The sequence below is a fragment of the Podarcis raffonei genome, chromosome 5 (genome assembly GCF_027172205.1).
Source record: "Podarcis raffonei isolate rPodRaf1 chromosome 5, rPodRaf1.pri, whole genome shotgun sequence".
Classification (NCBI taxonomy): Eukaryota; Metazoa; Chordata; class Lepidosauria; order Squamata; family Lacertidae; genus Podarcis; species Podarcis raffonei.
This window is the reverse complement of record NC_070606.1, coordinates 24,717,002-24,743,528: the sequence shown is the minus strand read 5'-3', so window position 1 is coordinate 24,743,528 and position 26,527 is coordinate 24,717,002. Positions and strand designations below refer to the sequence as shown.

The following is a 26,527-nucleotide window of genomic DNA, read 5'->3' as shown; positions in this document are numbered from 1 at the left end:
GACCTATAGTGTCTTGTGCACAAACATGGTTTTATTTATTGATACTTATTGATAGACAGCCTTTCAAGGAAAAAAAGCTCTCAAAGAAATTTCCCTGGTAAAAAAAAAATGGTATAACAATTAAAACAACACAAAACATCTCAATTCCAAGGATTTCACTAGAGTTTGTCTTCACTCCTCATTGGCAGGAAATGCATTGTAGCATGTAGATTTCATCAAATGGATGATATTAACAACTCCTGGCATGTGGAATGCTCAATGAGGTGGTCGTTGGAGCTGCTGATGGAAGAGCAGTATAAAGGACCTCTTCCCCAGTCTTCTTGTAGGGCCAACAGTAGCCAAAGAAGGAAGAAGTAGCCCTTCCCCCTGAAAGGGCAGGGAGATAGAGAAATCGGCTAAAGTAGAGAGAAAGTACAATGGAAATTGAATTGATATTTTATTTATTTGTGAAACAATTCAGTGTAAAAACTGTGAGTCTGAACGTTAACTCACACTCAAAACTGGGCAGAATAAAAGCATGAAATAAAGTTATTTTCAAGGTCATCTAAACCATGAGAAATCACTTTTTCTTTTTTTAAATTGCTGTCTTGATTTGCATAATTATTTTAAAGTGGGTCTTACTTTAAAATTATAGAGTAGAATTCAATATTGCAGTGTGACAAACGTTCTGTCTGTACAAGCATTTCAGCTTGCCAGGCAGAACAAACCCTCTTCTCTTTTCCCTTCAGGTGGCTCACAGGGTTCTCCTAAACCCGAAAGCCACTTTGGGATTAGGGAGCATGTGGTGGGTGGGACAAGTGGGGAGGAAGTGCAGGACATCTGCTGACACGAGTTTGTTAGCTGAAACCCACCCTGAATTTTTCCTTATTGTACCTCTCATGTAAGTTAACTTCTTCAAACTAAAAAACCTAAATACATTTCAGTACCAAAAACCTGAAGGGTAATGGGTTCTTTTTGTTTTGTATACTGTAAAAGCTTGTCTGCCTTTCTAACAAATGAAATTAGTTGGATGCTATTACGTCACTTTCCATTCCCAGTTAACATTTCAGTATTTCAAGAATAGTTTTTAAAAACGAGATTGCATCCCCGAAAGGGCTTTTACTATATCTGATATCTTTTAGTGAACATGCAACTAGAGGCATTCTGCTTCTGAAGTCCCCACAATTTTTCTCTCCAGGCAAATTGCATTATGCTACCCATAAAGACGTTTTTCGTCTTTCTAAAATCAGATTAAGCAGTGTAAGGGCAGGTTGCTGGAAGGTAGATGACACATTTTTATTTTTATTTTAAATGATGATTTGAGGTAAAAGTATGTTCTTCCTTAATGACTAAAAATAGAGGATGTCTCTTAGGTTGGTTTTCATAAAAGAATTTATTTAAACACTAGGTGTTTTTTTAGAGTGCAGTTTTCTAAAGCTTTAAAATGCAGTGAAGAATAATAATTGGGAATGTTTCTTGAGTAGTGAAATTTTTCCTTCCTAACATCGCCATTGAGGTATAAGTCAGTAAAAGTAATCTTTTCACTTGAGGGGATGTAGATAGCTCTTCAGATATTCTAGAATTAGATTCTGAGTTCTTTACCACTAAAGCCAATGCAGATGTTTAACTATGTATGAAACTGCTCACACAAATGGTCTACACACAGGAACAGCATAGCACCTGAAAAACTAATTCATGTAGCTCCTTTTCCAGGAATAGGAAAATTACAACATTTTCCTGTTCATTGAAAGGAAAGGAATCAAACATTAGTTCTAATTCAGTTCAGGAAAATGTCAGGCAAAGAAAAATAATTAATACTCAGTAGTTGTGTGACTGGAACCTCAAGACACATTTTCTATGATACGGCATTCCTTTTTGACATATACTGCCGAATAATCATCATAAGTCTGGCAAACCTGGAACTAAACTTGATGATCTGATAATTTTGATAGTCTTGGACTTTGTTATTTTAACTCATGTGTCGCTACTACTTCTACATGCCTGTTTTAGAGTTCTGTTTTTCATCTTTTAAATTTCGTCTTATAATTGTTCTCTCTGCTTTATATACATTATAAAATGAAATACTTTTTTTTTTAAAAAACCCAACAGTTGTCTGAGTGGTCCAATGAGAAATATACTCACAAATCTAGTATATTCCCATCAGATATATTACAATGAGTTCATGAAGAATGTGTGCTCAGAAAGTCAGTATGCGTCCTAGGCCATTTTAAATTTTTGGAACTTGTAAGTAATTTTGTTGTTGGTGGTGTCCATTGATCTTGGCAGACAATGGAGTAGTACTCCTTCAGGCATAAAGTCAAACAATTGTGGGGTTACAGCACCTGCTGTGGCTGTAGAGACCAATACAGGAAAGACATGTTTTGTTGCAGCTGGAGCAGATGAAGGCATCTGGACGTGCTGCTGCAGGTGCACTATGGGGTTTCTTCTCTCTGCGCTCCTCCCAGCAGTCATTCTTCCTCTGGTCACTGCTATGGATACATTACCTGACAGTCTCCAGGCTCTGCGATTGTCTGCAAGGGATTCTTATATGGCAAGGTTGCCAGCTTTCATGTCACATTTTCAGGCGTCTTTGTACAACAGAGTGCTTAAGAAATTTGAGGTTTCTTTGATATGTCAGGATCTGATGTGTACAATACTAATACTGGACTGTCTTTAACTCAGGTTGAATCAAATTTTATTCTAGAGCCTCCATATTTGAAGAATTGCTATAATTAATTGTTCATTCAAGTCACCCCTTGCTTCTCTTGGTTAGTAAATTGCTGAATTATAATAATCCCCCCTTGCTTTTTGTAGGTTGTTTGAAGGGCGTTCACCAAGGAAGCCTGAGAAACTGAAAACCCTTTTCTGCTACTTCAGAAGAGTCACGGAGAAAAGTAAAACATTTTAAAACAGTCACATTCTCCCATAATAATTTCAAGATTTCCAGGAACAGTATCTTTCAGCCATCAAATTATTGAGAGAACACACATGTTTTTAAAGTCCTCCAGAATTTTGTTAATGAGGGGTTAATCAGGGAGGGCATTCCACAAATGGGGAACCACCACCAAGAAGGCCTTCTCATGGGGTCATGACCACCAACAGGGCCTCCATTGCTGATTGTAGGGCCCAGGATGGCTAATGCAGTCATATTCAAAAATACTTGTGTATAGCTGTAGTTAAGCAGTAGTTTAAAGATGGATATACTATTTATATATGCACACTTTTACATATGTATACACAAATATATATATGTACATATATATGTACGTATGTACCTTAATCTAAATTACCTGAGAATACAAAAAGCAGGCTAGCAATCAAACTGAAATTAGTCATTATGGCATACATGTGGTTGTCTGGCAAAAACAGTGAGTTCTCTCCAATGCTATCCTACTCAGAATAGGCCCATTGAAATTAATGGGCACAACTAATTTAGCTCCATTAATATCAAAAGGTCTACTCTAACTAGTGGATGTAACCCAATAGTTTCACATCTCCTTCTCATGCTGTATTTTTCCAGTGGAAATACCTAATATTGTTATACTGCCCAAGTTTTTATGATACCAATATTTTGCCCTTTTTTCATTTTCATTTGTTTAAAGGTAATGATGGGACTATTAGCCTTTTATTAGTAACATGTAGCCTCTTTTTTTATTGGAGACAAAATGGCATATTTGTTTTTTCCATGTAATTAATAAGAAGACAACAGTAATTCATCTTTCAAATGAAAAGAAATTAAATATTCCATTCCCAAAACTTCTTTTATTACAAACAGTAATTAAATCACTTGTAACATTATCCTGAGTTGCTGAAAACCAAGAGCTTTGTTTTCAGAGGACAAACATTTAATTTGTGAAACATGATCTCATAATATGACAGTCCTCTTGTGAGTAAACACAAGGTTTGTGCAGAAATCACTGCCTTTGGAAAACAAACAAACAAAGCTTCTGTTTAACCTTTTGAATATCTTAGAATTTCTAGCTTGGTAACAAGACTCTTCAAACATTTTCCATAAAGTCATTTGCCAGGATGTTTCATGTCTTCTTCCCTTATGAATTAGGTTAGCAAACTAGTAAGCCAAATCATAGCAAACCACAAGAGATGAAACATTTCCAGGGGGTAAGATAGTCTCTATGCAATTCTGTGCATAGCTACTCAGAAGGAAATCCCACTGTGTTCAGTGGTGCTTGCTCCTAGGAAAGTGTGCGCAGGATTGCAACCTTAATTGGGCTTACACTATTAATGTTTTTAACTATGTTCACCAAAACTTTTAACAAACAATAAATGATTTCTAAGATGCAGCCATTTCTTGCACATAACAATCTACATGTTTAGTTTGAGTTCTACCTGTCACACAGATTTATTTCCGGGAATAAGCCAGAGTCATGAGGTTTATCCCCCTTTCTGAGTATCCCTTTGGAGAACACTGGAGTGACTACATTTTTCTGAAGAAGGCAGACACTCATACAGATCAATCCTATTTTCGTCCTGCACCTTCAAATGCATACCTTAGCAGGGTTCACTATTGGAGCCCATCGCTGTCCCACTTCTAATCCATTAGAAGAAATCAAATTGTTGCTTAGGCTTACATACGTTGCAGTACATTCTCCTTCATTGAGAAAAGGTAGCTAGGATCAGGTTAACGCTCCTAAATCAGAAGGATGAAGCTTTCCCTTCCTAGGAAGGTTACATAAATAAAATGGGTCTTTCTATTTTACCAGAGACCACTTCATAGGTTTAAGTCCCTCAAAATCACTCTCAAGATAAAGGCACACGGAGTTTAAAATTAAGCAAAAAAAGTGTGGAGAACACACCTCCTCTAGTAGTTTTAAATTCAAAAGAATATGAATTGAGAAGTAAGATGGGTAATATAAATAGATTACAACCACCATTCATTTTCTATTTTCTGTTCATTATTTGTTGTTGATCTATTATTTGATTGCACTACTCTGTTCACTTGGAATTTAAAAATCAAAACATCAGTACTCCCTTTCAAGGAATGAACATCTTAATATAGGCAATCAACTAGTTATATGTTGTTCTTTTATTTACATGAAAGCCAATAAAAATTATTTGGACAAAAAACAAATATTCAACATATTGTTTCTCTGGCAACATTTCTGTGCTAGAGGTACATCCTTTGTAGATTTATCTTCCAAATGAAATGAAGTGCTACATTTTTATATACTTGCTTGGGTTTGTTTTCTTGTAGAACCCACTGGACTGGTGACATTTACAAGACAGTGTCTACAGGAATTTCCAGATTGGGAAAGGTAGGGTAAAATATCTCTCTTAAAATAGTTTCATTTTGATTAGAGCTGGTCTGCCTAAATCCCAGTAACATTTCAGTTTTTTTCTTTTGCCTGACCTCCCGGGGGTGCGGTAGGGTGGGGTTTGTCAGGAAACCCAGGTTGGTTGCATAAGCTGATCCCTGTCAGTTTCACAGAGTAGAAAATGGCTTTGGGATATAAAACAAAGTTGTTGTTGTTGTTGTTGTTGTTGTTGTTGTTGTTGTTGTTGTTGTATCTCAAGTTATCAAGTTCTCTGTAACTTCTGTTTCAACCATGTTTGCGCCTCGCAGTAGGTCATAAACGATTGTTTACAAAACACAAGCAACTTGTACCTACTTTGCTCCTCTTGGCTCATGTTGGAAGGAAACAATCCTAATACAGTCGTACCTTGGTTGTTGAACGGAGTGAGTGTTCCGGTTTTCGAACAATCTTTTGGAAGCCGAACAACTATTGTTTCCGATATGCCTGCACAATTGGGAGCCAATTGGAAGCTGTCCCTTGGTTTCCGAACGTTTCGCAAGTCAAATGGACTTCCAGAACGCATTCTGCTCGAAAACCAAGGTACGACTGTAAGAGGATGCTATGTGGCAGAGGGGGCTGCAGCAGGAAGAAGGAACTGCCCACCCTGCCATCAGCGGAAGTGCTTTCCATGCGCACAAGAACACTTTAGGGTCTAAGGCCATATTTGTACATTCTATAGATTAGATTGATCTGTCTCAGTGCTATTTTCTAAATGACTTTAACTGTATGCTAATAAATGATCACATGCTTCCCATTAAGCTGAGTGAGGCTAAGCAGTCAAATGCTTTCACAGTGAGAAAGCTGCTTTTTAAATTTTTGTTTCTTCTGGAAATGACTAATGTAACTTTGCATTAATGCCAAGGCACTCAAGTTTTGTACAGAAATGGCTTTATGAAGCCTATTAATTTCTTCTGTTAGCATTTGGATCTTGTTCAAGTAGGGGCCAAAATAAAGGTTTTTAGGAGCAGTAAATCAATAGATAGATATGACTAATGCAGCTTAATTTAAACTTGTCTGTTTAATTGCACTATAGGATGATTAAATATGCCAGGAATACCATTTTATGCAGAATAAAAATTTCTGTCTAGATAAAGAGTGGGTATTAAATCAAAAAGTTTGAGTATTATAAAAAAGGAAACAGAAGAGAATTTTTTTGCAGTATAGTACTATGCTTCTTTTTGTTTTTAAATAAGCAAAAAGGGGCCATTTTGAATGAAAACCCGAAAGCTTTAAATTTTCCATTTCAGCAGAAATAAAATCGATTTCCCATTCTCCTCAATATGTGTCAATTTTTCATCTTTCACCTCAGCATTCATTCTGAGGTTTAACAGTGGATATGCTTTCCATAGATGTTTTTGTGTGCCAGCAAATAGGCATTTATAGAGCTTCGATTGGATATATAAATGGTAAAGGAACAAGAGCTGCTGTTGATTCTTTGCATGCTAGCAATGCGGATTCCAAAATGGAGTTTGATTGCCCTTCTCTCATGGGACTTGTTGCTTGCTTGTATTTAATGAGAATAAACTTATTAAGGCCATAGGGCCTAATCACAAAACTCCTGTGATGTGTGTTGTGCTAACACTCCTACCAACCCTTTTTAGTTTTATTGAATTTCTCTCAGTATAGGGATGGTGCTCCATTTAAAGGGAACTGTCATCTCTACCAAAACAGTCCGTACCAAGTGCAAACATTTACAACACTGCGGCAAACAACATGGTTTTAGGGTACTACTAATGTTGGATTTCTGTTCCTCTCACTGCAGATATTGTGTAGGATTGGTTCATCAGAATTAACCATAATTATAATTAACCCATCCTATGTAATTATAGAATTCAGTATAGATTGATTGACCAGAGACATTTTCCTTATAAATTTGCAACATGGTTTTTTAAAAAAATGTATTTTCTCTCTATAAGGTATTGTTCCGTTCCTCATTTCCATATTTAATTACAGAACCCAGAAAAAGCTGTCCAGGTTGCATGTCACATATGAAGGCACTATTGAGAGCAACGGGCATGGGATGCTACAGGTAAAAGCATAATATATTGGCTTGTGCTGTGCTCTAACAAAACTTTTGTTCTATTGGGCATTTTAGCAGAATCATTCGGCTGTGCCCTAGGTTGTATGTGAAAGTACCAAACTAGTGTGCAGTATAACAGACACAGCAGAATTGATTATTCTGACAGCCTTAACGTTGTCTATTGTCTCCAGCTCACCTTGTTTTCCACATGTGTACTCTGTGAATAACCTTTTGATTGACAATCGGAATACCCGGATAGCTCCAGGTTCTTCAGGTCACACAGAGATTGAAGAGCGACAAGAGAGGGGTGGTTCCAGGGTATGAAAGTGACAGGCTGACAGTTTTATTTTTTGTTTCCTTTATTTTGGAAGTGCCCCAGCAGATGACCAGTTCAGTAGTTCAGGAGGCATTGTCTGTTGCTAGTGGAATTGCTTTGGTCTGAGAGCCAGTCAGCTAAAACAGATTGATAACGATTCCGCCTTGTCCATATCTACAAGCATTTTGATGTTGAGTTAGCCGAGAGGGAACTGAATTCTGAAGTGTGGTATGGGTGGCTGGCACCTGTTTTGTTAATAACAGTTGATTTATCTCCTTTAGACTTAAAAACCCATTCAGCAGCCTTAGGATGCCAGAGTAATAGGATTTACACCAATCTAATTGTGGGTTTTCCTCACAAGCCTCACTGCAATCACAGGGAGATGTACAAGACCATTAATGTGCTCTTGTGCTGTTTCCCTTCACTGTAATGAGGCTTGCCTGGGAGAAGTTCCTAGAAGATTATTCCCATAGTAGACCATTAATGGAACAAAATCTACTTAGATCCAGTTTGCATCCTTGTTTTTCACTTCTTCTTTTTTAAAAAAAACCCTCTTTATTTTACAAATGATATTCTAAAAGCTCCATCATAAACCTATCTGAACACTATAGTTAGATGCGTTGTCGCATTAAATCCCAGGAGAAGAAAATCTATATCATATTTGGGCATTTCTCTGACATTTAGGACATCCTTAAAAGTAACATCTCCTAACTCTGGACTGCTGTTACAAATTTGAATGAACCTCTTATGTGTCCCATATCTCTCTATGTTTTCTGGGACTTGTGTCTCACTGTCTTCCTGCTTAAAACTTGTTTCTCACTTCTGAATAAAAAAGGAAAATGTTACAGACCATCATCCTTTTTTAGACCTGTTAGAGTAAAATGGGGCAGGAAAACTTGGATCAGTATGCAATGCAGAAAGGGTGGGAACTCCATTTTCCAAATGCAGTTGTGGATTGCAGGAATCTGGGGTACATAATGGGGGAATGCCCATATAATGGGGGGGGTGTCTCGTGGCCTTCCAGATGTTGTACTACAGCTACCATCACCCATGACAATTCGTTGTGTTGGCTAGGGCTGATGAGAGTTCATTGAAATCCGGAGGGCCACAGATTTCCCATCCTCATCACAAAGCATGCTCTAGAAAGCCTCCAGGGGAAAAACATAGCTAGCAGCCACTACTTAGCAAGAGCAGACAAGACAAAATAACTATTTCCTGCCCTTTGGCAAGGCGTTTGAGCATATAAAAACAATGTGCCTGAGACACACATAATCAGGAGCAGGGGAAATGAAGGCCACGTGGGGGGGGGGGGAGAGGAAAGTCTCAACTGTAACATCTAATGAAAAATTGTGTCCATAATACATTTTGCAGTGTTAAGAAAATGCATGGAGTAGCATAAGTTACAATTTGGAATTTTAAAAAACTCCAAAAAAGTAGAATGTGCATAGTGTTGTTTGTATATTGTTAGTAGCTGGCAAAATTACATGATCTCATTATTGTGTTCATTATATTGTCTCTTCTACCATTTACTGATCTAGTTCACTGGCTTATTATCATGAATTAGATTAGTATGGTTCTGAGAAGAGAGACTGTTAGCCCTCATACAGCCCCTTATTTTATGGGGTTTGACCCTAATTATAATCTTTGAGCACTGTTACAGTATGCAGAATGAATATAATAAGACAACAGTTCATATAATTATAGTTGATGACATAAATACTAATTTGGCTCAGGTAATAGCTGCTGTACAGTGGAGGAAGCCATAGTATTTTAATTTGGGAATTGTTTGAAGGCTTTGAGTTCTTAACTTCTCGTGTGTGTGTGTGTGTGTGTGTGTGTGTGTGACCTTGGGCAATCCATTTTTCATTCCCATGTCTCTGGAATGGGTAGTTCTAGCAAAACACAGGTAAGGAGCCTATGATGGTCACTCCACTCTGGCAGATTTTCTTTCATACTTCTCCTTGAAACATGAGGCCATTTTCTAATGTCGTGATTATTTTCTTCTGAAGCATAACTTTATAGCTTTTGTTACACTTGAAGAGCCTGAAAATATATTAAAACCAAGGTGTGTTTTAACATTGCAAAGCAATATTAAATTTTCTCCCAAGCCACTTAAAACTGTAGCCTTGGAGGCAGGAAAATATTTAATAATGCATTTGTTGTTCTGTACAAATTTGCATTGAATGCACCCAATTTCACCTCGGCAATGTTATTGTCAGTCCCGTTTCAGTTATGTAGCTTTCTGATTTTGCATAAGCAGAACAAATCCCTCTACTTGGCCAGACTCAGACTAAATATTAGAATTAGGTCTCTTGGGAGGTTTATGCATTATACTTTGAGCAATAGTTCAACCACAAATGCCTTTCAGCATTTTTATTGTAACTCTCATTATTTTTTAAACAATTCAGTTGTTAGTTAATAAATTTATATCCTGCCTTTCAGTATGTTTTGATCAGGGCAATTTATAAAACTCCAGATTAAAATAGTAGCATGAAATGTAAAACAACAATCTAAAACCAGATCAAATTCCAAGCAAACGTTTCTTAAAAAACCACAAATCTTAGAGACCCTGGGAAAATACAAAAAGATTTCTGCCTGGTCCTGAAAGGATGGCTACATAAATGCCGAGTCAGTCTCTTGTAGAAGACCATTCCATAGGTGGGACACCACCATCAAGAAAGCTGTCTGCTCAGCCATGTCTACTGTGTGTTATTTGGCAGGGGAACTCAGAGAAGAGCCTCTGGCAATGACCAATTGTATGAACAGGCTGATTTACTTTTCTCTTTAATCAGACTAGTGACAGAGACCCCAGGGACTCATAAAGTAGAGGAACATTACTTGAAAGAGATAACAAGGCACTGATTATATGTGTATCCCACATGTTTTTTGGTACAAAAAAGCCAAGAGTGTACAGCTTGTTATCATCTGGCAATTTGTTCCTTTCATTGTGAATGTGAGCTCTCATTCCTTTCAGGTGTCTTCTGTCATACATTTACTTAGATCTCCCTAGACTGAAAAGTGCTGATAGAATTTAATTACAGGACTTAAATGTGCCCCAGGGTAGGCTGCAGATGGCCAAGGATGTAGTGTATCAAATAATATTTCATCAGTCCTTTAAAACACAAATAATCGCAGTCACACAAATCTCCTTAGGCCACTTCATGTGTTACATGTTTGCTATTGTGTGCCCAAGTGGCAGGAGGTTGCAGCCAGTTCCACTTCTCCTGTATGTATGTATCATCATGAGGAAGAAACATGCAATTATTATGTGCACATGTTAAAATTTACAGGCATAGAAAAATGTTTTTGTGTACCTGTAAATAATATACAGTCGTTCCTTGGTTCTCGAACAGAATGCATTCCGGGAGTCCATCCGACTCCCGGAACTGTTCGAAAACCAATGCGCGGCTTCCGATTGGCTGCAGGAGCGTCCTGCAGCCAGTTGGAAGCCACAGAAGCTGTGGCGGACATTCGGCTTCTGAAAATCGTTCGAAAACCGGAACATTCACTTCTGGGTTTCGATTGTTTGGGGGCCGATTTGTTTGGAAGCCAAGGCGTTTGCGATCCAAGGTACGACTATAATGTGTGAAGACGCCTTTGGATCCCAAGTTCATTGGCTTCTATTCAATGTAGCACCACAGCTGAAGTTCCATAAGTTCAAGGATTTTTCATCACACAACGGAATATTATTTCCCTCTTCTGTCCTGTGTGTCTCCTAAACCTGCCGGAGTCCCCCAGCCCTCCAGAGCAATTTTGAGGATGACATGGGGGAGGAGAGAGGAGCAGTTACCTTGTGCTAGTGCTAATAATCCTTGTGCTAGTGAAAGAAGTTCATTGAAATCTGCCAGGTGTAACCTTTTCTGTGTATACTTGTCATCTAAAAAAAAAAATCAGGGCTTCAATGTTTGTAGCTATGTAATTCTGAGTTCTGAATTACGAAACAACAAGCAAGCACTAACTAACAAAAAAGGAGCACGATAAAATGGCTCAGGCTAGATGGTAGCATTGCTTAAATATTTTGTGGTTAAGATCAAGAGAACCCCACCTGAACATGAAAAATGAGCATGTATAACAGATGTTTACATTATTGGGGGGGGGGGTTGGAAATGTGTTTGAATGTTCTGTAACCACAAAAATTATACCTCTGTCAGGTTGATTTTGCTAATCGCTTTGTTGGAGGTGGCGTCACTGGGGCAGGGCTGGTGCAAGAAGAAATTCGCTTCCTAATCAATCCAGAACTGATTGTATCTCGTCTCATTACTGAAGTCCTGGATCACAATGAATGTCTAATTATCACAGGTTAGTTTTTGTAAGCCTCACACTTGAGAAATATTCACATACCTCATGTGAACCTGGTGCCAAATAACTCCAGAAACTTACTCCCAGTTCATATCATTGGGCAAAAGATAGCAATCTAGGATATGTATTCACTGGAACTGAGCCAATGTGTTTAGACTCATTTTAGAATCAGGGAGATTCAGAGTCAAATCCCTACTTAGCCTCAGTGTGTGAAATTAGGCTAGTCACTATATCTTAGCTTAACCTTCCTTACAGGCTGAGGTTAAAATGGGGGTGCAGGGAGAACAATTTATGCCACTTTGAGCTGCTTGGGGGGACAAAAGTTAAAAATGAGCCATAAGTCAAATGATGCAGCTGGTTAGATGCATGGGAACTCTTGAGTGTTACCCAGCCTAGAGGAAAGTACAATACAAAGACAACTGGCAACTTGGATATATGTGATCCTTTACCGTTAACAGCAAAACATATGATCCAGGTACCAGATACGATGTTAGGGAGTAAAGGCATTGATCAATAACATCAGCTGATGGGCAGGTGTCTGTGGTTTGGGGAAAATGGCTTGGTGGGCCAAGATTGGCCCACAAGTTGGAGGTTCCCAATTGGATCCGAAAATTGTGATTGTATATGTATTTACTATGGCCGTTTGTTTTATTTCCCCAAACCGAAGAGAGAAACTAAGAATGACCTGAGCGATATGGATTGTTTGCTAAAAGTTGAAGCTTAGTTGATTGCTATGTACTGAATTAAATCTTGAAAAATATATTAAAAAGAGGAGTATCATAATCTGTTCGGAGGGCAAATGCAAATAGTTTTTAGGGCTTCTGAATCCAAAATGGATGGTTTTTTTTTGAGGGACGGCCAAACAAACAAAGGAAGCATTATTTCTCAGGGGTTTTTGTGTGCACTTTACTTTATTACAGTACTTTCTAATTAATATCTGTGATGCAATGTTCTGCTCCCTTAATGGAAACAGCCATTTCATCATCCTCATTTGATCCTTGGCTTACTTCCATATCTGTGCTTAGGCGAGTCTCTGCTGTGTGCAGCTATCTGTCCAATAAATTACAGTCTTTCAATGATGCATCTTGACTCAGTGGCCTAATGGATGTAACTGTGCCTCTGAAATTTGCAGAAGAGACGGAGAGATTGGAAAGAAATTAGATTTGTTGCAATTGTCCAGCATCTGTTTGAGATCATCACAGTAGCAAATATGAAACACAGAGCAGAGGCTTTTCCCAACTGCTGAGTGTTCAGAGGGAATAGTTGAAGTTGAAGTCTGATGTTTTGCTTTGATACCTGCATTTATTTTTATTTTATTTATATTCTGCCCTTCATGGGCAGAATCTCAGGGTGGTTCATAGAATAAAATACAGGATATGTTGCACAGGCAATTGGAAAATGTATTACGAGTCTGATAGCTGTAGGTACAGTGATGCCTCGCAAGACAAAATTAATTCATTCTGCGAATTTTTTCGTCTAGCGAATTTTTCGTCTTGCGAAGCACGAAATCCCATAGGAATGCATTGAAAATCAATTAATGCGTTCCTATGGTCAAAAAAAGTCCAAACAAAGCCAAATTTGGTACAACAAGAGTTTATTAAGTGCTCTTTAAAGTAACACATACTGTAAAGAGCATTTCAAAATTCAAACCCAGAATTTTTTTAAAAAAACAGCAGAGTGGCCCAATGGTCACAGAAAATCATAAAAATGCAGGAAAAAACCCACAAGCTTCCAGATTCTTGCAAACCCCTCCCCAACTGTTCCCCCAGCCACCCAGCACACAGAAATTCAAATCCAGAATTTTTTTTAAAAAAACAGCAGAGTGGCCCAATGGTCACAGAAAATCATAAAAATGCAGAAAGAAACCACAAGCTTCCAGATTCTTGCAAACCCCTCCCCAACTGTTCCCCCACCCACCCAGCACACAGAAATTCAAATCCAGATTTTTTAAAAAAAAACAGCAGAGTGCCCCAATGGTCACAGAAAATCAGAAAAATGCAGGGGGGAAAAACAAGCTTCCAGATTCTTGCAAACCCCTCCCCAAACCAAGTCCTTGAATTCCAAACACCCCAACCCAAAATCCAAAACCCCCCAAAAAAAGTTTTAAAAGCTTAACTTACCAAATGGCTGCAAAAGAAGTTTTGGAAAAGCTTCAAAAATCACCAAAGTCTTTAAAAACCTCAAAAAAGGCTACTATGTACACTGCTTTCTATGAGTTGCTCCTCGAAGTCAAGTCGCAACTGTATTAACGGTGTTAAGAAAAAGGAAACAAACTTGCAAGACATTTTCGTCTTGCGAAGCAAGCCCATAGGGAAATTCGTCTTGCGAAGCAGCTCATAAAACGGAAAACCCTTTCGTCTAGCGAGTTTTCCGTCTTGCGAGGCATTCGTCTTGCGGGGCACCACTGTAATTACACATTGCTAAAATGAAAATGAACATACTTTGTGTTCGTATGAACATGGTCGATATCACCAAACTGCAATTTGATAGGCATGTTGCATTTATTACAGTTTTCTTAAAAAAGATTTTCTCACAAATGGTGAGGGAGACACCAAAGTTGTCATTTTTTCATGCCTCCCTTTTATACCCTTCCCCAGTTCTCACTTATGTAGCTGTGGTGAACATAAAAAGTAGTCCCAAGTAGAAGGCACAGAAAAAGTAACGGAGGAAAAGAACAATTAAAATTATTTTAAAGCCTTTTAAAATAAAGATGAATTGATTCATCTTAACAAAGGAGAAGGTTTTCATCTGTCTGGTTTCATATTCCAGTATTAAATCCAAGTGTATTGTGAATAATAATATGTATGGTACCACAGCTATTTGGTTTTGATGAACTTTCTAATCCATGGCTTAGAAATTGTGAGAAGGTTCTTAAAATCAGACTGAAACTCACTTCCCTGACTATGTTATATGAAAGGATAGATGATTATTCTAAGCTCATCAGACAGTTTCAGGCCCCAAGACAGTGCAACCTTTCCTGGCCTTCTATACCGATCAAGCATGACAACCTCCTTCAGTTTCAACAAGGCAGTCAGCGAATTACAATACTGCTAACCAAACAATTTTCTCCTTCTCTCCCCCCCCCCCACTACACTAGAATTTTGCAAACTTGTTTTATTCACTTTGGATTTTGACAAGCTGATTTCCCATGTGCAAGGCATTCAGACTTCCTTTTCAGCATATAGCCATAATACCAGTAAAATGATTTGTTTAGCAGAGACAGAGAAAGATGGTTGGTAACAAAGTTTGGCAACTTGTTCAACAGTTGGGATACACATTCTGGGACAGCTCTCTTGCATAGATTTATTTGTGCATTTGGCTTTTCTGGATCCAAACTACATTGCTTTTGCTTATTCAAATGACATTTCCTAACATCCTTAATGAACAGGTATTCAGAATGGGAATGACTCTACAGAGGAGAGGAAAATCTCAGCTGATGATGGCTTTTAAAATGTGACCTTTTCCCTCCCAGGTACAGAGCAATATAGTGAATATACTGGCTATGCAGAAACGTACCAGTGGGCCAGGAGCCATGAAGATCAAACACCCAGGTAATGTTCTTGCAAAAGAGTGGCTTTGACATTGTGAAAGCTGAAAATAGATCCTCAGGGCGGTACATTGCTGTGATCTCATTTCCCATGACTGCAGTTGACAGTTGCACAATACAGAGGACCTGCAACAAAAAGTTACAGTGCATTTTCTCTTATAAAAGGAGTGCTTCTGTTTAGGATGGCAGCTAGCTATTCCCTCCCCTCGTGTTCCATTTTTCTTTTCCAGTAGTCATCCCATAGATACTTAGCATGTTTAGTCCTCAATGTGCTGTTTTTTCAGGAGGGTAGCCCTCTTAAGTTTTTTGCAGGGCCGGGGGGCGACTCAAGGACACAAGCACCTTCCTCTTCTTTCTCAGTTGCCCCATTTTGACTACGATCCTATCAAGACAAGTCCAGTTTGTTCTTAGGAAGAATTATGCTCGGGATTCTACTATGTCTTCACACCTTGAGTTTTTGTTCTCTGATTTACAGTGTGTAAAACCGCTCAGGCCACTTAGAACCATGTTTCCTCTTTACTTTGGAAAGACTTGGGGCACTTCTGAGGCATATCGGAAGTGCAGAGTACCATGGAAACATGCATGCAGTCGGAGACAGTGCATGTGTAAAGAGAAAATCTGGAGCATTTCAGAGTTAATCAACCTTTTCCTCACAAGTAGAGGGATGTATACCAGTGTCATGTTTTCCAGAATGTGTCCTCCCATCTCTCTTCAGAGCATGATAAGAAGTAACCTTTACATGGTGTATTTAGTTTTGATATACTACAGTAACACTGTTTCTGGCTTCAGTCTTAACAAAGAATATTTGATCTTGCTACTCGCAAAGAGGTCTTAACTCCCACTGGAACTGGTTCTGTGATGTCTCATAGTTAATTCTCCAAAAATTCTGCCTTTTGGGGGAGGGCACTTTCTGGCGCTGCTCCTAAGATTAGATTAACCCAAGAGGGTTCTTAGGTGGGAGCATGTGTTTGATACAGAGGCCCAAGTGTCTGGACAAAGGCTTTGCTAATTTCTGTCACCTAGTTGTGACTTAAAGTGCCTGTTTATGCTGAGGAAAGGCAAGAAGTAAAGGATTGTGTTTGAAACATGCACCAGTACAGCAAACGAAACGAATGTTGTCTATTTTTCTTGGCCATCCAGGGAATCTTAGTGGTTAAATCATATAATGCCCATTACTTAACATTTGGGATATGACATTCACATTGTAGAATTAATGTATTTCTAAATCTGTGGGGAAACTTCAGGTGTCCTCCCACATCCACTCCCTCTCTCTTTGATTGGAGTTGACCTATGATCTATTACAGCATTTATTTCCTTGACATTATTTCTGTGCTTTTTCACCCCTGGTAAAGCCCTGGAGAGATGAACTCATTTTCAGTCTTGTTTATATGAGCAGTATTATCACACAGTTAATTTTACTGCCCTTTTTTCTCTCTCCCTTCCCCTCCCCCCTACCCAATGCAGGGATGAATGGCAGAGGCGCTGCACAGAAATTGTAGCCATAGATGCATTTCATTTCAGACGTTTCCTTGATCAGTTTGCTCCTGAGAAAATTAGAAGAGAGCTCAACAAGGCCAGTAACTCCTTAATCCATCCTGCAGCCTTAAGCCCATCATTTATTTGCAGCCATTTCATTAGTGTTTGAGTTGTGCTGTCCAATAATTTTTGCAGTGTCAACAACTCCTTGAAGGGAGACTTCCTGCTTAATTGCAGTGTCAGTTCACACAAGGCGTTATTCATATTTTCAACAGTAAGATTAAAATCGAACCTTGCCAGGTTAAATCAAGTTGGTAAGTGGTTCTCTCTTGAAATACCTCCTTTCATTTTGAAAAAATGAACTCAATAGTTGCGTTCTTGGAGCTTTATCCAAATATCCACCTAAATGGTTGGAAAGCAGTCATGCTTACCGATTCCTTATGCAATGTGTTGTTGTGATGGGTCAACTAGATAGTTTCCTAATTTAAAAAATAAATTATACTTAAAAAGTACAGTGGTACCTCGGGTTAAGTACTTAATTCGTTCCGGAGATCCGTTCTTAACCTGAAACTGTTCTTAACCTGAAGCACCACTTTAGCTAATAGGGCCTCCTGCTGCTGCCGCGCCGCCAGAGCCCAATTTCTGTTCTTATCCTGAAGCAAAGTTCTTAACCTGAAGCACTATTTCTGGGTTAGCGGAGTGTGTAACCTGAAGCGTATGTAACCTGAAGTGTATGTAACCTGAGGTACCACTGTAGCAGTGTGGTGCTCACTAATTTTAGCCATATGTGCCTCTCCCCTTCACCTTTTCACTTATTGTGCTCACTTTTCTTTTGTGAAATACTTTTTTAAAACCAATGTAAAGGCTTGGGATGTTTGGAAATTATGGGAAGTGCTACTTCTGTGACCTACAGTTAGGATGTGCTTCTCTTGTGGGACTTGACCCATCAGCTGAAGGCATTTTAACCCAACTCCAGAAGTGTAACTTGCCAAATTTGAGGTGGCAGTGAAATTTAGACAAAGTGATCCCACCAGAATCCAACACTAAATGACTGCAGAAGTGCTTTCTTGTCTGGTTAAAACAGTTTGCCTGAATCCACTGTGGCAGCATCACATTAAAATGTCTTTTAAATAAATAATAAATCTTTAAAGCCGTTTCTAGATAAATATTTTTTCTTAAATCACTTTACACAGTTTTTAATAGCATGCAACAAAATATTAAATCCCTGCAAAATATTAAACTATGGCATTGGTTCCACTTGTTAGCCACAGTAGTTTGTCTAAAGCAGCAAAAATACAAATACATAAGCTGTTTCTACCCTTTGTAATATATCTTCATTGCTAGCATATGAATTTGTCTAATAATCTTGAGGGGTTTCAATATGACACAGCCATATATGCTTAAGCATGTTCAATTTAACGTGACAGGCATTTCTTAATAATTAATATTTTCCATCTAAGAAAGATCCATACCCTTTAAGATTATGGTTTCAAAAATGCCTAGCATAATTAAGACTTATTTTACTTTTTAAATAAGAGAGTAAAGCTAGTATTTCATATTAAAAGTAGCATTAGGCAGTATCACGGATAGGAATAAAATAGGCTACTGCAGTAGATAGTAGCCTATAAAATTAGTAAACTTCTACTGACATCTTAATTGGAAAACTAAATCACCTGCTCTAAGCATCTGACATCAGACTTGATGCATTCCATCATGTTGATAGGAAAGATACAAGTTATATATTAGGATAAATTTTATACATTTTCATGCTGTACACAATTCTTCCTCTTTGAATAGGGGTGATTTTAAAGTGGTGGATCATACTTGAAGCAACTGCTGAGCGACATATTTTGCATTTCATTAACTAAATCAAACACAGATTTATGAGGCATATGTAAACTGTGTTACACTGTAGACTAAGACTCTCAAGGCATGTTTCTTTTAGGATGCTGGCTGCTTATAGGTGCTTGCAATTCCACCTGTCATGTGTTAATTTCAGGTTGCTTGTGAGGTGTATTTGAACAATTTTTTGCTTAACCATTGTCAGGAATCTTGGACAGTGCCAATGGCTGCCTTGTCCCTGACTCCCGCCATTGTATCCCCACACACAAACCTGGCTTGACCAATTCACTTGATTTTCCCTGTTAAGCCACAGTCTCAGTATAGCAGTTTGGTCTACAGCTTCTTCGCTTCAGAGACCAGGAGAGGGGTGTGGGCAGGGGGGGCACCACTCTCAGTGCCTTTCTGGGTTATTTTTTCTTCCTTTCGACCATATTTTTCCAAAAAAAGAGCATCATATGCATTGTTCTCCACCTGCCAGCTTGTGAGACCAAGAAAACCCACCCACCTAGGAAAGGCTGGCAAGCTGTGACACTGGTTCTTTGCAACAACTTTGCACCAGCATAAACATGCCTTAAGCTGTGAGTGAGCTGGTTGACTGGGCAACTAGGAAAGTGACAGGCTGAGCTTCTCCCCTTCCAAGACTAAAAGGGTGTCAGCTCTCTTCCCACTTTAATTTTTAATTATTGTCTGTTAGTTGCGTTGATATCTCACCTTTTTCTCATACAGTGGTACCTCGGGTTAAGAACTTAATTCGTTCCAGAGGCCTGTTCTTAATCTGAAACTGTTCTTAACCTGAGGTACAACTTTAGCTAGTGGGGCCTCCAGCTGCTCCGCCACCGCCGCGCAATTTCTGTTCTCATCCTGAAGCCAAGTTCTTAACCCAAGGTACTATTTCTGGGTTAGCGGAGTCTGTAACCTGAAGCGTCTGTAAACTGAAGCGTCTGTAACTCGAGGTACCACTGTACATGGTTCTCTCTGGCCTCATTTAATCACCACAGCAACCCTGTGAGGTAGGTTAGGCTGAGAGGCAATGACTGGCCCAAGGTCACCCTTCATGGCCGAGTGAGGATTTGAACCCTGGCCTCCTGGGTCCTAGCTCAGTACTCTAACCACTACACTTACCCTTCTAGGGGAAGGGGCAGAGAAGATGCATTCAAAGAAGCCAAGAAAAGCAGACACCTTCCATGAAAAAGAAAGTGCTGTCCTTGGGATTTTCAGACCCGGACCATACGAGGTTGTTCATATTCATCACCAAAGGAACTGAAATTGCCAAGGAAATTCAATTGCTTCAGTCAAAACAATATATTCCGAATGGGTTGAATTCACCGAAGGCTGGTTTTAAGTATTTTCCCCCCTAAGATTCAGGAAAGTTTGGGGCTAGTGGGAATGGATGGAGGAAGAGCCATAGGAGCTAGGTAGGTTTAGATAGCATGAAAGAAACGTAAACGAATCACACACGAAGATTTTTGATGTGATACACAATCTTTATTGCAGTGATTCACTAAATACAGTTCTTTGTGGTGTTAATAGAATAACAGCTGAGAAATCCCAATGGCAAAGTGCTATGAGCTATTTTTCTTTCTTCAGGCTTACTGTGGTTTCTCTCGACCTGGTATCCCACCACATCACCTTTCTGCAGTGGCTACTGGAAACTGGGGCTGTGGTGCTTTTGGAGGCGATTCAAGATTGAAAGGTAAAGGTTAGAAATATTGTAATGAATTACGTGTAACTAGAATCACATGTAACAGAGTAGCTGAGGGGGGGGGCAAGAAGGGAAAACTGCTGAAATCAGCTTCCTTGTTTTGTGCAAGAAAATGTGAGGTGTTTTTATTTACCCAATTTGTAACTGCTTAATCTAAAATTTACAAAACCCAAACCTCTGAGAAGTTTGCAAAGTAACAAACAGTCGCAAAGCTAAAATGCAAATGTAACATTTATTCCCTGGATGACTGGCAGTGGTGCACTTTGGGGGCAAAGGGAAGTTTGGAAGGGGGATGTTAAAGCCTAAGTGCATGCAGTAGCTGTTAGAACCCTTAGCTTTTACAGGCACTTGAAGGCTTAGGGACAAACAGAGAATCATTCTATTCTGTGACTGAGATGACGTGTTATACAGAAAAAAGCTTCACAAATCCTGGAGCTCTAGCTAACCTTAACTTGTTGTACTGGTTTTGTTTACCGTATTTGTCTGTATTTAAGATACCCCCATGTATAAGACAACCCCTATTTTTTTAAAACCCAAAATTAAGAAATTAAGTTGTTTAGCTTTTTGGGGGGGGGGGAGGTCACCTTCGCCACTCACTCACCTGCCTGCCCGCCACTGCCGATCGCTTGCCACAGCCACTGCCAATCACACACCTCGCCGCCCACTTGCCATAGCTGCCAGTTGCCTGCCCACCTCGCCACAGCCGCCAATCGCCTGCCCAATTGTTGCAGCCACAGCCAATTGCCAGCAGGCCTTGCCACAGCCACCAATCACCTGCCCAATCGCCGCTGCCAATCTTCTGCTTGCTGCTGTCATTAATCGCATGTCCCCCCTTTGCATTCACTATCCGTGTATAAGATTACACCCAATTTTTGCCTTTTTTAAAAAAAGCAAAAAGCATTGTCTTATACACGGGAAAATATGGTATGCAGAATTGATGGAAGACTGAAATGTTAGCATTTGCTAACATGATTGCCCGGATTAACAGTAATAATGGCAATATAAAAAACACTCCCCAAATAAAGTCTCCCACTTTTTCTTAGTAATTAGAAAGCAGATAAAATTCACCTATAAATACAGCCATTGTACCACAGGAAAATGTGCAGAAATTGAACACACTATAGCAATTCCTTGCCCACCAGTTATTTCCTATGTCTTCCAGTTGAAGCATTGCCAACATTAGCTGAAATTCTGAGTAATTAAAGCATGCAAAGTGACCTTTTCTTTCATAAATTATTCCATGAAGCTAGGGAAATAAAGGCCAATGTAATGTATTTTTTTTGTTCAAGGTCAGGGTATATATCAGGGATAGTATGATGGTGCAGTAGTGAGTAAAGCTAGAAATACAGAAAGCCTGCAACTATTGCACTGTTTATCCCATGGCATTAGGGGCAAAACCAGTCCTCTTATCTTCATGCCACTTTACTTTAATACGGTCAAACCCTAAATTAATGAGCTACGTTAAGGAGTTACATTGCTGCAGGGAGATGGGAGGTTTAATTTTGTTTTTGCTTTAATTTTGAATTTGCTCATTCTTCCCTACTCAGAGGAGGCAGTATATTGTACTAGAAAAAAGCATGGCGACAACTTAGCTCCCGCTCTTCATTCCCATACTGCAGGGATTGCGTGTGGTACCCAATTGGGGAAGCCCAGCCAGATGGGTGGGGTATAAAAAATAATAATAATAATAATAATAATAATAATAATAATAATAATAATATACCCACATGTGCTTTCTGCAGCGCTTGCAAAAGATCTCAGTAAATATTCCCTCAGAAATCCACAATTCACAAGAGACTGTTTGCTCTTCCTGCTGCGTTCCAGTTTGCACTTGCTCAGCTTTTCCTACATTGAACACACACGCCCTTAAGCTTTTCCCATTTCACCGGATACCAAAATTGGACACTCATCCTCCTGTCCATTCTGAACAGAGGAGCTGAGCAAAGAGCTTCTCAAGTGTGGCAGTGGCTGATGTAGGTGCCTTTTTCTCACTGGTGAGGTAGCTGATTGGGGGGATATGCCCACACCATTTTGTGGTTCTGCCTCTACTTCTGCTCCTTTGGACATGGCAGCCATTTTGCCGTACCTCTGAGGCAGCCATTTTAGGATGGGCAACCATTCCAAACAAGTCCGCTGGCTCAAACAAGTTGGCAACCCCTGGCCTCTTCAAACAAGCTGCTTGGTTTTATAATGCCTGGACAGTTTTTAAATTGTGTCCTGCTGCACTAGTAGTAATCTTCCCAGTAGGAAAACTTGCCTTTTGCATGATGTGTGACGAGTGGGATGAGTCTGTTTTACAGTGCAAGTACACAAATTTGACAGCCTTTGCATTCATTGGTTGATTGGTAGATTTCTTCATGGTGCAAAAATGCTAATGCCACGTTGACTCTGTTATAGCAAACAAATGTTTGTATCATTTAGGAAAATTGCACTGTTAAAATAGGATTGTTTGGTGTTCCATAGTTGTTGGTGTTCCATAGTTGTCCTAGCTCTCCTTTTCTGATGACAAACTGGAACTCATAATTCCAGTCTTTAATTTTTAGATTAGAGCAGTACATAAATGAGGTCACAGAATTCTAGGAACAGTGGTTGCATGAGAGAGCAAAGGCATGACTAACCTTGAGCTAAGTTGTTGAACCAATAAGTGCAATGCCCTTCAACTTATTTTTGAAGGATGGAGTGGGCACAGTATTTAACACAGCAAGTGGCTGTGGGTCTCAGGACTGTGCAAGCAAATGGGGAGTCCTAGTGGGCTGGCTAGGTGAGGTCTGCGTGCCCTGGCATCTCTATGCCCTAAGTGACAGAGGCAGGTGGGTGCAAGCTCAGCATCAGATGTGCTCTCCATCATCTATCCTGAAGTCGGGAGGCTCCTGTGCAGCTGGGGACGATGCCAGAGCCAGCTCCTTGGCTGCAGAAGCTGGAGTGGGCTTTTCTGGCAGGAAAGTAACTGGCGACAGTTCCGTCAAGTTGTGTGACCCATCTACAGAGCATGGATCTCCATCCCCTCTCCCACTGGGACCCTCCTTAGGATCAGGCACCAAATGGGGCTCAGAATCTGACCACCCCACCACCACTTGTAACTCCCTAGGGTCATCCTGATCCAGTCCCTCCATTCCTCCTGAGGGTCCAACCACCCCCTCCAAGACTTTTCCACTATTGACACCAGTGAACTCCTTCATTCTGTATTCACCCGTTTCTCTTGTATCAATTTATTTCAGCCTTAATACAAATCCTGGCAGCTGCAGAGGCTGGGCGAGACGTTGTTTATTTTACCTTTGGAGATGCTGAGTTGATGAGAGACATTTACAGCATGCACACTTTCCTAATCGAGAGAGGACAAACTGTTGGTAAGCTGACTCTTTGGAAGAACGTGTGATGATAAACAAAGCAGGGTCATGGTTGCTATTATACTACTGACCTAAATCAAGGAAAAGATTTTTGGTGTTTACAATTCAAACGTTTATGAGCAGGCTGTTAAAAATTGGCTGTTTCAAAATGAATAACTTTTGATTTTGATTTGTTTTGTTTTTCATTTTCCAGGGGATGTCTACAGGCTGTTGCTCAGATATTACAATGAGGAATGCAGGTGTTGCTCTACTCCAAGACCAGAAATCAAACTCTACCCTTTCATATACAGTGCAGTAGAGTCCTATGCGGATTCCACTGATGACGAAAGAGGATTATGTTTTGATGACTAAAAATTAAATTTTCAAGATGAATATCCCTTCTTGTCTTCTCCATGTAGAATATTAATTGAATTGCTGGATGTAACATACAGAGTAGCTTAATATATCCATGTATATAATTATTGTTTTATGCATTATATCTGAAGACCAATCTTGGAAAGAAACCAATTTTCTTTCCAGTGTAGAATGTAAATCCTAACCATTGCATAATAGAACGAAATGTTTGGTAAACATATTTATCTCCCCACTCCCCCTCGGTTCAAGGTTGAGTTTTTGATCTCTTTTCTTTATGGGCTTATTTGAAAGCAGCAGATTTGTACTTGCCTACCCTTTCTTTCCATTTTTTATAGAGATGCTCATATATAATAGAAAGAGATTTCCTATATAAACCAGTTTCTTAGTACTCCTTTCGGTAGTATAATTTATGAGAGGTGGTGGGGGAAGCCTTGTAATGATCTGTTCTATTGGACATATAGTTTCATAAACAAACCACCCTTAACGTCCCACTAATAATTTTAGTTAAAGACATTGGATTGGATCCAGTGCTAGGCCTACTCTCAGAGTAGATCCATTTAAGCGAATGGACATGATTAACTTGGGTCCATTAATTTCAGTGGGTCTACTCTGAGTAGGACTTGCTGTAAGCAAAGCTGCCCTAGAAACAATAATGGCAAGCATATCCCAAGATTGCGTCCCTTTTGATGGAGGCAGGATGAGGCAAAGCATGAGCAGCAGACGGAAAGCAGCATGATGGATCCAGGTTACAAAAAAGCCAGGATCAAAAGTAAGAGATGGTAAAGGGATTTATATTATTTAGAAGAAGGGGGGGGGGACTATAGAAAGGGCCATATATTTATGAAAGGATAATACAGCTTTTAAAAATGGTTTTAAATTGCACCAGTTTCTTTGTTGCAGTTTTCTGATATACCTGCAATTCTGATGGATAAATATATCTATATGTTATTTAATGTACAGTGAAACCTAGATTATTATACTAGGATTTCAGTTATATAATATACAACCCTGTAAGGCATGCCTTCCTAAGTATGGACAATATCGTTGAAACTTTGCTTTGGTAAATGCACAAGCCGAAGGAAACATCTCCAAGACAGCCCCAAATGAGAGTTGTGTGTGGCCACAGTTCACAACTCATCATTTCAGTGGGACACTGGAAAAAAAACCTATTGCTTGATTTTGCCCTTCAGGGGAACGTGCTCTAAAAAAAGGAAGGAAATAAAAATTCACAGGAGGGACATTGGTAGAGACGTTGCCAAAACCAGTTCTCTGTTGGCTAATGGAAAAGCAGCATTAAGGAAACCTTGCTGCTTAATGCTGATTGCAGCATAATGCTGCATTGACTTTTCTCTCCAGCTTTGAAACAAACTAGCACGGGGTGAATAGGTTAATAAGAGCCGTATGGTCCCAACAGCTCCCTAATTAAAGAGAAAACTAAACTGTCCAGGATGCTGCATCAAAGCCAAAAGGCATAATTCTGGGTCAATTCAATATTTTCCCTTTGTCTTAATTTCTTTCACAGCTATTCAGTAGCTTCCTTCTCAACTATGTGGTATACTCTCTATTTTTAGCAAGAGAGAACTTCCTGGTGCTGCAATCTTGAATACTGAGAGAGCTGATGGGCCAATGATCCATTAGAAGGGAATGTGCCATCACAAACAGCTGTGTAATAGAGTGATTTTCTCTCTTGACCAATCTCTCTCTAAATTCTGCCGTGACAAAACATGCAATTATAGTCACCCATGGCTGTATATAATAATTTATAAAAAGCTGAAGTGTATCGTTCTTTAAACTTGCAGGTTGTGCGTTTGTTATTTTTGGATTGGGGCGGTGAAAAATCAGTATGCTACATTTACATGATTTCTTTTGTAAAGGAAAATAATAAACCCGATGAACATTTTTCTCCACATTTGGCTTTTGGTGTGTTCATTTTTTTTTTAATTGACATATGTTTTTTATGAGTAATGCCACAGACCTATCTCCTGCCTACTATTCCATGAAAAATAATTAAAGTTCTGCAGCCAAACTATTCAAACTATGCAGCTGAAGAAACTGAACAGTACAACTGAAATAAGTGCAAATTAAACAAAAGTACATATATATATATTTCCTATAACTTATTGTGGAATTTTTGCTATTTTAATTTATTCTGGTTTTGCTAGTTGGGGTTGGGGAGAGGGATTTCAGAATAAGAAACCTTTATTGTGTCTGGGTCCCTTTGGACTGCAGTTGATAGCTTTCAAAAGTGTTCTGTACAGCAGGAGCTGGCCTGTCAGCGCACCTCCAGAATTGAAGCCAAACCACTGGAGAATCATGGTGCCCTCTGTGGCTGC

General features: G+C 39.3%; 1 protein-coding gene and 1 long non-coding RNA gene across 3 annotated transcripts in view; one reads left to right on the top strand and one right to left on the bottom strand.

Moving 5' to 3' along the window:
- Nucleotides 1–26,101, top strand: part of PARG (poly(ADP-ribose) glycohydrolase) — a 68,769-nt gene extending 42,668 nt beyond the window's left edge. For both annotated transcript variants that reach the window (XM_053388248.1, XM_053388247.1), the window contains 9 exons: nucleotides 2,794–2,873; nucleotides 5,192–5,252; nucleotides 7,245–7,320; nucleotides 11,779–11,926; nucleotides 15,399–15,477; nucleotides 16,938–17,046; nucleotides 20,379–20,484; nucleotides 23,712–23,840; nucleotides 24,034–26,101. In XM_053388248.1, the coding sequence (XP_053244223.1) occupies nucleotides 2,794–2,873; nucleotides 5,192–5,252; nucleotides 7,245–7,320; nucleotides 11,779–11,926; nucleotides 15,399–15,477; nucleotides 16,938–17,046; nucleotides 20,379–20,484; nucleotides 23,712–23,840; nucleotides 24,034–24,191 (946 nt within the window). In that variant the 3' untranslated portion in view covers nucleotides 24,192–26,101. The remainder of the gene's footprint in view (nucleotides 1–2,793; nucleotides 2,874–5,191; nucleotides 5,253–7,244; nucleotides 7,321–11,778; nucleotides 11,927–15,398; nucleotides 15,478–16,937; nucleotides 17,047–20,378; nucleotides 20,485–23,711; nucleotides 23,841–24,033) is intronic.
- On the bottom strand, nucleotides 7,549–13,158 carry LOC128413828 (uncharacterized). The gene is made up of 3 exons (XR_008330480.1): nucleotides 12,934–13,158; nucleotides 11,418–11,504; nucleotides 7,549–7,872 (listed from the first exon to the last, which is right to left on the bottom strand). It is a non-coding gene; the product is annotated as an uncharacterized LOC128413828 (long non-coding RNA).
- Nucleotides 26,102–26,527: the final 426 nt, after the last annotated feature.